Source organism: Trichosurus vulpecula, chromosome 5 (assembly GCF_011100635.1).
Source record: "Trichosurus vulpecula isolate mTriVul1 chromosome 5, mTriVul1.pri, whole genome shotgun sequence".
Lineage (NCBI taxonomy): Eukaryota > Metazoa > Chordata > Mammalia > Diprotodontia > Phalangeridae > Trichosurus > Trichosurus vulpecula.
The window spans coordinates 177,102,824-177,115,134 of record NC_050577.1 but is presented as its reverse complement, the minus strand read 5'-3'; the positions used below and the strand labels follow the sequence as shown (position 1 = coordinate 177,115,134).

Sequence of the window (12,311 nt, the reverse complement as noted above, 5' to 3'; positions counted from 1 at the left end):
AAGGTTAAGGGTGAGTTGATATGAAATTATTGATAAGAAAAATGTAATTCCTATGAAGTCCCAAAATACCTTACATTTTAGAGATGACATATCTTTTGAAATATTTCTACCCCAGGACAATAAAATTTTTACCTGAGGGGAAAAAACCAAACCAATCCTAGCAAAGACTCTGCTGAAATCTGAGATGCTGGACTTTCTAATCTCATCCAGTAGTGGCTATAAAAGACTTAGGTTAAATTGTGATTGTACCACTTACCCTGATCTCTTTTTGAACAATTAGACATTATTTTTTAGTACTCTTAAACCCTCCTTTCACAATGCAGAGCTACTCGTCCAAAGTCCTGGTATCAGTCTTCCATAATTAATGACTTTCCTTTCTTGTTTTTAATTCCGACTAATACATATTGACGTTTTTGGTGATTTTGATTTTTACCCAAAAAGAGCACTTTTAAAAAATATAATGGCAGCATTTTGGAAGAAGCAATCCCTCTCTTGGGGCTACACTCTGCTATAAATACATGTGCCCGAAATCAAGTGTTTGAGCACAAATTTTGATTTAAGTGGGAAGTTGGGAAGGGCTGATTTTTATCCCAAATAATGACTAATTTTTAATCCTTTTTTTAACTGATGTCTTTTTGGAACTTTTAAAAAAAAATTTTTTCAAGTAATAAAGCAATTGGCTAACACGCATGAACTAACTCATTCAATTTTTAAATTACGGATCATATCCGTATTAACATTATAATGACTCTGTACTACAGATTGACATGGTACACCGTCACAGCCCTGAAGGAATCTTCCTTGGTGCACCTCGACGAATCCTTGAAGCAACTCAACATGGACTGGAAAGAAGGCACTTGGAAGCAAATCTGAATGTACACTAATAAAACAATTGACTTCGGGGGATTGGTTGGAGGGGGGTTGCCAATGTTTGATATTTTAACTTTTAACATTGGATTTTAAAATAATGAAATTGCAAACTTACTAAAAATTAATTAATAAAATGTGCCTGCAACTGCCAAACAAAAGCATGAAAGTGCAGAGTACAGCCCTCCACTCTCATTCATCCTCATGATGTAATATGTACTATGTATTGCAGAACACATGACATATTAGATTTTTTTAAGGTTATGTATCATAAGGTGGAATAAGCTTTCCATTTCTTTACTTTTGTTGATTGTTGCTGCATAAAATTCTAGAGTTTTTTGTTTTTTAAGAACTGTTAATCATTTTTGTACTTCTGGGACATCAAAGGAATCTTTTCTTGACAATAATTTAAGTTGATTTATCAAATAATGTGTGTTGAGGGATGGATAATTAATGAGAAGTTAAAGTCATTGTTTCAGGATTCTTAGCTTGCTTCCACATTTCATAAGGTCATAATTAGATAAAGTGTTTCTTCCTTTGAGTCTTAACTCTGTTGCTTCAAGGTTAGGTGTGTCATTTAACATGAAGTAGAAGTCCTACATCATAAAGATTATAATGGATTGATATAAGGGATTGAGGGATTCATTATGTTGTAGGGACTGTTATAACTTTTCCCCTTATTTTTAAAATCATGCCTTTCATGCCTATTAAAAGGTCTGTGGCATTTTCTTTAAAGATTTAAGTATTTATTTATAGAAAATAAGTTTTTATTGCCATCTTTAATTTCTCTGGTTGCTAGCCTCTAAAGTTGTTCTTAACTCCTGTAATTTTAAGTTTGGAATGAAAAACCTTTCTATGACAATTCATTGCTTGAGTTATATTAGCATTCAGTTGTTTTTAGAAGTGGGGCAGTTGTACATTTCCAAACACCAGTCAAATTTTCCTTGTAATGGAATTTGCTGTGGCAGAATTTGGAATGTAGAGTATTATCTTTCATGCTTCCATTTGGAAGCTAACATACTTCCCTCATATGGGCTCACCTTTAAATTCAGAGTAGGTACGTTTGATAAACAAACCTAAGAGGTACGTAAATGTTAGTTTGACTGCTGCTGTTGCTTTTCTGCTTCTACTTACTTGCGAATGTTATTTCATTTTTATCAAAGAAGAAGTACATCGAGTTGTCTATGTAAAAATATTGCATCCTTGAACAAGTTTGTCATGAAGTCATAATCAAAACCATCGGTACGCTTTTTTTTTTAATGTATAGCTTTTCCCACCAAACTAATGGATAAACTTAGCCTACATTTCTAGTTGGCCAAAAAAGTTATATGGTTGAGAGTACTACAGATGTACAAATTTTCCCTATCAGTTACTACAGTGGCCAACGTTTATATGGTACTTTATGGTTATAACATTTATTTATTAAATCATTTCATTTGAGCTTCACAGCTTTGGGAGATGGTAACAAAAATATTCCCATTTTATAGAAGTGAAAAAATTGAATTTCAGGTTTTTAATAATTAATAGCTGATGTAGCTATATAAGGTTTACAAAGCACTTTGTGTACATTATATATACATAAAGTATATGTATGTAGATATTCATTTGAGTCTCCTAAAAACTCAGCTACTTTAGGTAATATCCTCATTTTATAAATTAGGATTTAAAGCAGAGAGTTAAATGACTTGATCCTCCCCCCCCAGTTATAAGTGTGACAGCTGAGACTTAAACTAGAACTTATTATTCCAAGGCTAGTATTCTTTCTACTATACCACATTGGCTTTTGTAGTAGACATATGGATCGTTGGGACCTTAGCTTCAAAGATAAATTACAATTTTATTTTGGTTAACATTTTTAGTAAAATATTCTTTAATTGCCAATCAGAGATTTTAGTACATCAGTTATTCATAAGGAAAATGAATTATATCTGAAATGATGGCTTTCATTTTTAAGATGAAATGTGATTATGACAGCACAAACCTAAAAGCTTTGAATAATAAAATTTGAATAATAAAAAAATTTGAATAATAAAAAAATTGCAGAGAAAATCTTACTTAGGGAAATAAAGGTAACAGCAGGAGGTAGAATCTATTTCAAGTATTTCTTACTTTTTCAATGAAATTAGTCCGTTATGGTATTAGAAAGAAAGAAAAAACAGATTTGATCTTCTCTTATGGAAATAACGGTGTAAAGAGTATAAACAGAATGAAAATGCTATTCTTTAACCACTTTTTTCTCCAACCAATTGAGTAGGAGTTAAATGAGTTTTGCTTTTTGTCTTTCATTAAAGTATATGCATTTTAACCTGACAGTCCCATAAACAAATATGTTTGGCACCGTTTAGAATATAAATTTAATATGGCAACACAAAGTAGGGGGAAGCTCTGGAAATATTTTAGATTAACTAAAGAAATAATATTCTGACCTGATAGAATTTCTCCCTGTTCCCCCTCTTATTTTTAAGGAATTACAAGTACATGTGGACCAGATTACTGAAATGGCAGCAGTAATGAGGAAAGCTATTGAAATTGATGAGCAGCAGGGTTGCAAGGAGCAGGAACGAATTTTTCAACTTGAAGTAAGTTTTAAATTCTGACTATAACTTGAAATAGCCAGTGCTAAGTAAAAAATTTTGTCAGAGGGAGCAGGTACTACCTCTTTGTTTGGGTTTTGAAAATGGCAGCCATGTTTCAGCTAGTAATGAAACCCAATTGGTACTTGGGGTGAATAACTCTTTTTAAATCTGAACAACCTAAGAGTGTTTTTCTGCCAGCTGTTTGGAAATGTGTTTTTGTAGTCAAGTATGAAATGCTCATAAATTTTCATATGGATGACAGTGGTGATATACATTAAATACCTTTAAACATAGATCCTTTTCACTATATAAAAAGTTTATAAAGTCCTCCTATTCCTGGTTTGGGCTGGTAACTAACATCATTTAAGGAATACAACGCCATGGAAAAGGAAGTAGAAATTATGCCAAGCAGTAAACATTCTCCTACCCCAGAAAAATATATTCTTCTAGTGTAGGCTGATAGCTACATTTATTCTTTAGTATATTCTTTTTATGTGGGATACTTTGGCATAATGGATCGAGGGTCTGGCCTTGGAATCAGAAGAATGGGCTTTATTCACACAGGGAGATGGAAGGGACCTTTGAAGGCATCTAGTCTTGTCCTGTCATCCCACATTTGAGGAAACTAAATCCTAAAAATGTTTATTGACATACTCTGGCTACATGGCCATGGATGGGTAAGTCACTTAACATCTCAGGGCTGGAGGCTGCTCTTTAAAACTGTAAGTTATAGGCATGTTAGTAACCTGCATTGGTGGAGGAAGTTGACATGATAGTATACCTCTACTGATGAAATCACAATTCTAGACCAAAAAATACATATATAATATTTTTGCAGCTGTGAAATGTTTTTGGTTGGTTACTTCTACATCATGTTTTCCTTTTTTCCCCCAGAAAGCTTACTCTTTTTAATATGCACCTTGATGTATGTGTGGTATTTGATTTTGTTATTTATATTCTTATAGCAAGAAAACAAAGGCTTGAGAGAAATCCTTCAAATAACTCGAGAATCATTCCTGAGCCTTAAGAAAGATGATGCATCAGAGAGTACATCTTTGTCAGCACTGGTAACCAGCAGTGATTTGAGCCTGAGGAAGAGCTGAAGAACGTGGAAAATTGCTGAGCTTCTATTGCACAGCTCCTAATAAGGAACCAGGGTTTACTTAAAAAGTTGTTAATGAATTGAGCACTAGAAAATCACAATCTTAAATCAGCCTTTCATTTCATTCTTTTTATATTATGTATAGTACACTGGCAGATGACATTTTAAAAAGATATTAGCAGAAGATCAATATTTGGTTGTCATTGACTTTATTATTCCTATAAAAATTAATAGGAAAGTGGAAACTTTAAGCCATTGTTATTAGGTAAACAAATAAAAGTTCTAATATATAGAAACTACTGATCATACTAGGCCCCTGCCACGCTGTTATTTTTCCTAACTTTTTTATCCAGATATTAAATATATAAAGCTCTACATAGAATTTATGCAGTTATACCATTTTTTAAAAATCCACATTGTCTTAGCTTGGACTTTAAAAAGGAAATGTGTCCATTCCTAAATTTGATCTCTATTTGATATGAAGGCTAGCAAATGGTATTATATTTTACATGTACTGGGCCTGCCTTTACATTTCTTAAGAAATGCCTTTCAAAGGTGTCAAGATTATTAAAAAAAAACTTTTAAAAGATTGATGTTTTGATTTTGTGGCATAGGCCATAAATTGGTTATATGTTTGGTCTTCAAGCCTAGATCCTAAGAGGTGCTTTTGTTTAAGCCAGCAACATACCATAGTTGATCATGACATTTTGGGTAATAACTGTCCATAACTTACTGAAGGTGAAGAAATGTAGAAACTATCTTTTCAGTAATGAAAAAGAAAGCTATACTCCTTTCTGAGAAAGAAAACCATGTAGAAGACAAAGATTATTCAGTAGGTTGAACTACTACTTTAGAAGGGGGGGAAGGTTAGGTTTGGATTCCTGAATAAATATTAATTTTATCAGGTTTGTTTTCTGGTTGATTTTAGGAATATTAACCTATCCATTACCCATTTGTCCCAGTTGGAAGGCCTGATATAGCAAGCCAGGAATAAGATTTCAAGTGGGCCAAAAAAAAAAAAATCAATTCATTTATTTTAGCCTTGTATAATAGTAAACATCAACTTTCACCTGGTTTATAAAAGAAACCTTTATTCCTTATAAAGACTCGTTTTTCTTATTAGATGCCAACAGGAGCAAAGAAACTGTAATTGTAGGTCTCTCTGAATCTGCCCTTGAACTGATCTGTTCCTAATAAGTTTCATATTTTTTATGGCCATCATACTGAAACAGATATTTGGGAATAGTTCATTTTCTTGGATTTTATATAAACTGCAAGTTATGAATTTCAAAACAGAAAACCAAGTAAAGAAGTAATAGAAGTTTCGGTTATTATTTAAATAGACAATAAAGTAGAAACCAAGCTTTCTCAAATTAGCACAGATTGCAAATTTCATTTAGATCATCTGTTGGAAGAAATACTACTCTTATAACAGAATCTGTTAGTGTGTGAAGACTCACATATTGATAAGAGTAAAAGCAACAACTACTTACTCAAACTTACCTTCCCAAACATTGGGTGTTTCTTTTTTATTTAAAATAAAACCTTATTCCAGAGGCCTTAGTGAAGATTATCAATAAAAAAGATATTTTTTCTTAAAATTGTTTGGTAACTGTCTTCTATTTTGATTAAGAAGCAGTACTTGACTTGGTGGAAGATTTCTCCAAATAATTTTGATTTTATCCCATTTAATTTAAGAAAATAAAACAAGCTGCACTGTTAAGATTTAGTATGTGGCAATCTTGAGGCAGCTATATTGCTTGATGAGTATTTTTGTAAATAAAGTTATGATTTAATTTATCTCTTCTTGCCCGTCATAGATGTATTGTGTTTTTTGAGATTTAATTTTAGGGTTTTGCAGAGTTTCATTTTGTGTAATAAGTTTTCATCATATACGCATTATTTTTGTAATCCAGAAGCTTGAAATGTGTATTTGAGATGTGTACTGTATTAATTTTATCAATAAAGATGATTGATAAAATTAGTATTATTTTCCAATAACTTGAAAAGAAATGCATAGTTTTTCTTGTTCTCTTGTTTTAAAGATTTGTCAGTCATATATGTGTGTATAGTCCTACAGTTTATAAAGGCTTCCCTCAAATTTGGTAAGTGGAGATGATCCTCAGGTTAGGTGCTGACAGCTACACACCTCATAGTTAAAGTATCACAGATGTGTAACTTACTCTGGGCTACTGACTCCCAATCCATTGCTCTGTCAATCAACAAACAAGTATTAAACACCCATTACATGCCAGTCATTGTGCTAGGGATACAAGTACAAACAAAGAAAACAGTCCTAACTTACAATAAGCTTACATTCTCAAGGTGGAGACAAGAAGTACATAGGTAGCATAATGGATGGAAATAAAAACCAAGAATACAAGACAGGTTGGGTTGGAGAGCGCTAGCATCCAGCGAGATCAGGAAAGGCTTCCTGTAGGAAAGTGGTGCCCAAGCTGCATCATAAAGAAGAGCGGGATTCTGGGGAGGGCATTCCAGACATAAGATCTGGCCAGAACAATGGCACAGAGATCTTGTTAGGAACAGAGAGGCCAGATCATAGAGTGCAGCAGGGGAAGTGATGTCCAGAAAGGCTAGAAAGATCAGCTGGGGCAAAGCTGTATAAACTGAAAAACTAAAGAGGAATTTCATTTCTACAACGGATAGAGCACTGGAGTCTTTCCACCAGTTTCTGTGACTGCTTCCCAATGAACCAGCCCGTAGCCTAGAATATATTCCAAGCAGAAATAAGGCATGTTGGAGAGAGAGACTGCCCATTCTCATACATATCCTAAAAGTTACCAATAAAGCAGGTTTACTAACACTTTATAAAGCAAAACCATGCTTACAAGCAGTCACAGTGTGAAACAGCAGGAAAGCCTTCCTGCTAAAAAGAAACAAAAAACCCCTATCTCTGGTTACCTGGATTCCACAGTAGACCTCTTTCAGCCCCAAACCAGAATCATGTTCCAACTGTGCAACAAAGATAGCCCCAGGTTAAGTAGCTAGGTACATATTACTGAACCTTCTGAAAACAGGGGTTTAATGAGTTTTTACCAATTGTCTGTAGCACCCTCACACTAAAGTACATTTCAATCTGTTGTCCTCAAACTGAATTGCATTAATAGTGTCTGACAGACAAAACAGACTCTATTTTAAAATAATTCCAAACTTGACACTATTTTGAAAGTCAAGTCATGCCACCTAAAGAAATATATTGTAAAAAAATGTACTTGGCCTATATATTTTTTCCGTTGCCCTCAACATCAAAGAGTTCCTATTTATCAAAAAACCTAAATTCATATATTGTGAGACAGAAGTCACTTTTTACACTATAGATGAAAACAGGCAAAAAAGTCTTTACCAATTTACTTAGAAAAACCTCTAAGTGCTGTTTGCACAAATTGGAATAAAGAACACTGAAAACCTCTATTAGAGCATACTGAGTTACTATGTATAGTACTATGTGTACTTAAAATTTACATTCTCTAATTCGCACTTTCCCTGAAGGGGGCAAGAATTCAGATATCAAATTTCACAGTTAAATAAGGAACACGCTTCATTCTAATTTTTTTTTCCAAAATTGGAAACAGATAAGGTAAATAGCCTGGAGAAAAGTTTTCAGAAACATGTTTATTATAAAAAGATACACAAATTTCTGCTTTTGATTACCCACAAAATAATATGCCAATTTCAAAGTTAAACAAAATGTGTTTTCTTCCTTGAGTGCCCTACCCTTACAATTCTTAGCTAACAACAAACCTTGACTTTACAAATAAATATAAGAAGTGGAAATGCATCCAGTAGGCATAGGCCCCAGGCCATGGGAATGCGGTGACGATCAGTAGAGGTAATCAGTACAAAAAAACATGTTTTTTTTTTTAATTTCCCAAGACTTTTTAAAGGCAAAAATTAAACAAAAACTATCCAATAATAAATTCCAACTATCACAAGGATGATACCAAGAAAACTGCTGAAAGCTACACTGCTTCAAGCATTAGTGGTTAACCCATACATAATCTTGTCAAGAAATTTCAACTAACTTGAAATTCATTCTGGTGAGCCAGTCTCCGGTCCATTATTACAGCAGAACTGGGACAAGAGGCCTGCTGGAGTTAGAGTTGGAGGGCACAGCACCCTCTTCTGGTGGGGGAAAAATGGTTCTCAGACTACAAAGGAATAAAACAAAGTTGGTTGTGTCCCAATGCTAATCACCTGCATTAAAAATCAGCCACCTCTTTAGGATATCCTCGAATTTTATCCTACCGTCTACTAAATTCACTTTCAACCACCCAAGTAACAAGAGCCTTGAGGAAGAGACTGTCAGGCAGGTTTTTTTATATTCTTGCCAACACCAGCTAATAGGAGTTACAAGATAAAAAACACTTGACTTCGATTTTGTAAAAAAAAGGGCATGAAAGCTAATGAGTGTAAATACTTTTCTAAAAGAAAAACACCACCCACATACTTTGAAACAACGTTTGTTAGAAGTTTTTAGTGTTAGGTTGGAAATGCCCATAAAAAGGCAAGATTGGCCATTTATTTGGATTTTGAAAACTAAGTCACCAAGCTTCATTATCTATGATTTTTTACCTCTTTTCAGTCAGTTGAAACATCAGATATGATTGTTCTAATTTAAGCCAAAAAATAAAGGTTGCCTTTTCCATAAAATAGTTTAATGAGAAAGTATACAGAGGTCTAATGAGAATAGTGAAGATTACTCCTCATTACTAGTCAGCTTCTGATAATTAAATGAGTCACTCCTCATCCCTCTATACTCTAAAATTCAAAGTACATTCAGTATACTTTAGGTATACTGACAGTGGGTATACTGTCCAGTCCCTAGACCTCCAGCGACCACAAATAAAGATTAAGTCTAAGATTTGCATAAACCACCACCATAATTAGACAAATTAAAAGAGAAACATTTTAAAGGGTTGGGAAAAATATTAAAGAATTTCAAGAATGAAATGACAATGGGCCCTAGCACACATTTCTCCACTCCATATCCCCACCAGCCCATGTACTTTTCCTTCCTTATTATCTTTATTTAATGGATTAAGTTGAACATTAAACTCAAAAGCTCTCTTATCAGATAATTTAAAATGGGAAAATGCTTCCTTACCATCAACAGACATTTCTTGCTATCTCACTCATTCCACACCACTCCTGCCTCCACAGACACCTCAACAATGTCTAGACAAAATCTTAACTGCCTCTGAACACTGCTTTATCATGAGAATGTCCTGAAGGCCCATCAAACCTTAACAAGCACATGAAAACTAACACAGCCTAGCACGTTATCCCAGACAGCACATGCTGTCTGACCTCCAGACACTCTGGATTTCGTAAGCAATCAAGGCATAGCACCATGGTCGACAAGCACTGCTTCAAACGTTCATGCTGATTTGGTCGTTTGGATAAAAGGAAAGCAAAGACAGGGCATCTCCTCCATCACAGCAGCAGAGGCGTTCTTTCTCCAGATGCCTCCTCCCCTTGAAATAGCTGCTTTAACTGCGTTAACTTGCTATAGAGTCTCTCTCTTAGTGGACGAACATGGTAGCTGGGATCCAGAATGTTGGTGACTCTGCGCTCCCTTTCTCGCTTCCACATTTTATACGGGTGGGGAGGGAAAAATGGTTGTCCCCTCTCTCTCCGGATCTGGAATGTGATTCCACTCACTGCCAACATTCCCCAGATAGCCAGGATAACAAAGTCTACAAAATAAGAGAGATATACAATTAAAATTCCTATTTTAAAATCCATCAGACAAATTCAGTTTTCTCATCTGTAAAATGAGATAATAGCATTTACCTCCCAGGTTCAACTGAATGAAATAAGATAATTCTAAAACCCTTAGCACAGTGCCTACCTAGCACATGGTACACACTACATAAATGTTACTTATTATCATTATTACATAATGCATTACTCTATTAATCTTTCGATACATGGCTACTATGATGATCAGTCACAAGGACATTCTTAAAGGACATTTTGCACACACTGAAGGCAAATGTTAGGTACCACCCCTTTCTCGACCATCTTTATTGCTACCTAACTAGAGGGGAGTAAGGTCCCCGTCACTGACAGCAATAGGCCTTTCTCGCCCCTTTTGAGCAGGTAAAAAGAAACAGAATTTAACTGATTCACTTTAACATTTGTTGTTTGTTATAATTTCTTGTAATTTGAAATGAATGGATTACAAGGACGTGTGGCTAGAATGGGGCGAAGGGGGAAGAAAAGGTTTACAATGTGGATACTGCTTCAAAAATGGTTTATGGAACACCTATTAAAAGTCTCCGTTCAATTCTCTTTCATTTTTAAATCTCCCCATTCCAGTTCTCACGTTCTCAGGTCCTTCCAAAGGCAAGCCAGGGAAGAGGAGGGGTGAGACAAGGAAATAACTGGGGGTGTCCTAAAAAATCAGATAGATCCTAATTGTGCCTATTCTCTGTAGCACAGAGGAGCCAATCAGAAGAAATAAAATAGTATTTATACAGCACTTGACAAATATTATCTCATTTAAACTTTACAACAACTCTGAGAGGTAGGCACTATTATTATCCCATTTTTACAGATGAGCAAACTGAGACAAACAGATTTTAAGTGACTTGCCCAGGGTCACACAAATAGTTAGTAACTGAGACAAGATTTGAATTCAGGTCTTCTTGATTCTAACTCCAGAACCCTAGCCGGTATTTTCTTGTTGTGCACTCATTTCAGTTGTGTCCAACTCTTCATGACTCCGTTTTGGGAAAGATACTAGAGTGGTTTGCCATTCCCCTCTCCAGTTCATTTTTACAGATTAGGAAACTCAGACAAACAGGGTTAAGTGACTTGCCCAGGGTCACACAGCTAGTAAGTGTCTGAGCCCAGATTTGAATTCATGAGGAAGAATCTTCTAATTCCAGGCCCAGTTCTCTATCTAATGCACTATGTAGCAGCCCCTAATACATACCAGCCAGTATACCATCTATCTATTCCTGTGGTCTAACATGTAATACCAGGAGAAAAGCAAGGGAGTCCACAGAAAAATAAGTCAGGCACTTCCTATGCTCAGAAAGACCATAAATGGTTGATTCAACAAAAATGTACTAAGCATCTAACCTCAGAGCTCTATATGGGGCTGCTTTTATCTCTTACTTCCTCTTCCTAGAGTTGATTAGATCTTAATTCTAGGGGATGGCAGGTATGGGGTGTAAAAACCCACACATTACTATGAAATTTCACTCAAACTGGAACCTACCACATGAATTTAAACCCTTTTCTCCCCAATGCCAAAAGTTACTATTAACAACAAGCTGTAACGTCAAGTGTTTTGCAAACCTTAATGTGCACTGTTGTTATAAACAAGTTGTGTTCGAAGGTGAAGGAGTTTCACCTAACTGCTTTCCTGTAGTTAGTTTTGAGCTAGCTGGAAACATAAACTACATTTAGACTTTGGAGACAACCTGTATTAAAGGTGCATCAGCACTCCCAACTGGCCACAATATCAGTCCCTTGGTGTAGATGCTTACCATTAGTTTGAAAAGGCATGCTGGTGTAAGCTTTGTTGAAATTGGTGTCAACTGCTCTCTTAAGTACATTCAAAGTGATGTATGAAAGGCTGGTATAAAGATAGCTGTTAATGGCTAAGACCACGCAGTAGGAGCCGGTAATCCCACAAGCCAGTATGTTCAGCTGCAAGAGATGATGTGAAAAACACAGTCTTAGACTCCGATCTCCAAAAGAACACTGATCTCAATCAAGTGTTACTGCAAGTT

At 35.2% G+C, this 12,311-nt stretch overlaps 2 protein-coding genes across 4 annotated transcripts in view; one reads left to right on the top strand and one right to left on the bottom strand.

The window, feature by feature from the left end:
- FGFR1OP2 (FGFR1 oncogene partner 2) overlaps positions 1-6,530 on the top strand; it is a 38,848-nt gene extending 32,318 nt beyond the window's left edge. For 2 of the 3 annotated variants that reach the window (XM_036758961.1, XM_036758962.1), the window contains exons 5-7: positions 762-875; positions 3,333-3,446; positions 4,409-6,530. In XM_036758961.1, the coding sequence (XP_036614856.1) occupies positions 762-875; positions 3,333-3,446; positions 4,409-4,546 (366 nt within the window). In that variant the 3' untranslated portion in view covers positions 4,547-6,530. The remainder of the gene's footprint in view (positions 1-761; positions 876-3,332; positions 3,447-4,408) is intronic. The other variant, XM_036758963.1, reaches the window with a different exon arrangement.
- A 1,628-nt stretch (positions 6,531-8,158) lies between these two features.
- Positions 8,159-12,311, bottom strand: part of TM7SF3 (transmembrane 7 superfamily member 3) — a 34,801-nt gene continuing 30,648 nt past the window's right edge. The window contains exons 11-12 of the mRNA XM_036761103.1: positions 12,066-12,228; positions 8,159-10,262 (exon numbers count right to left, since the gene is read on the bottom strand). Of these exons, the coding sequence (XP_036616998.1) occupies positions 10,000-10,262; positions 12,066-12,228 (426 nt within the window). The 3' untranslated portion in view covers positions 8,159-9,999. The remainder of the gene's footprint in view (positions 10,263-12,065; positions 12,229-12,311) is intronic.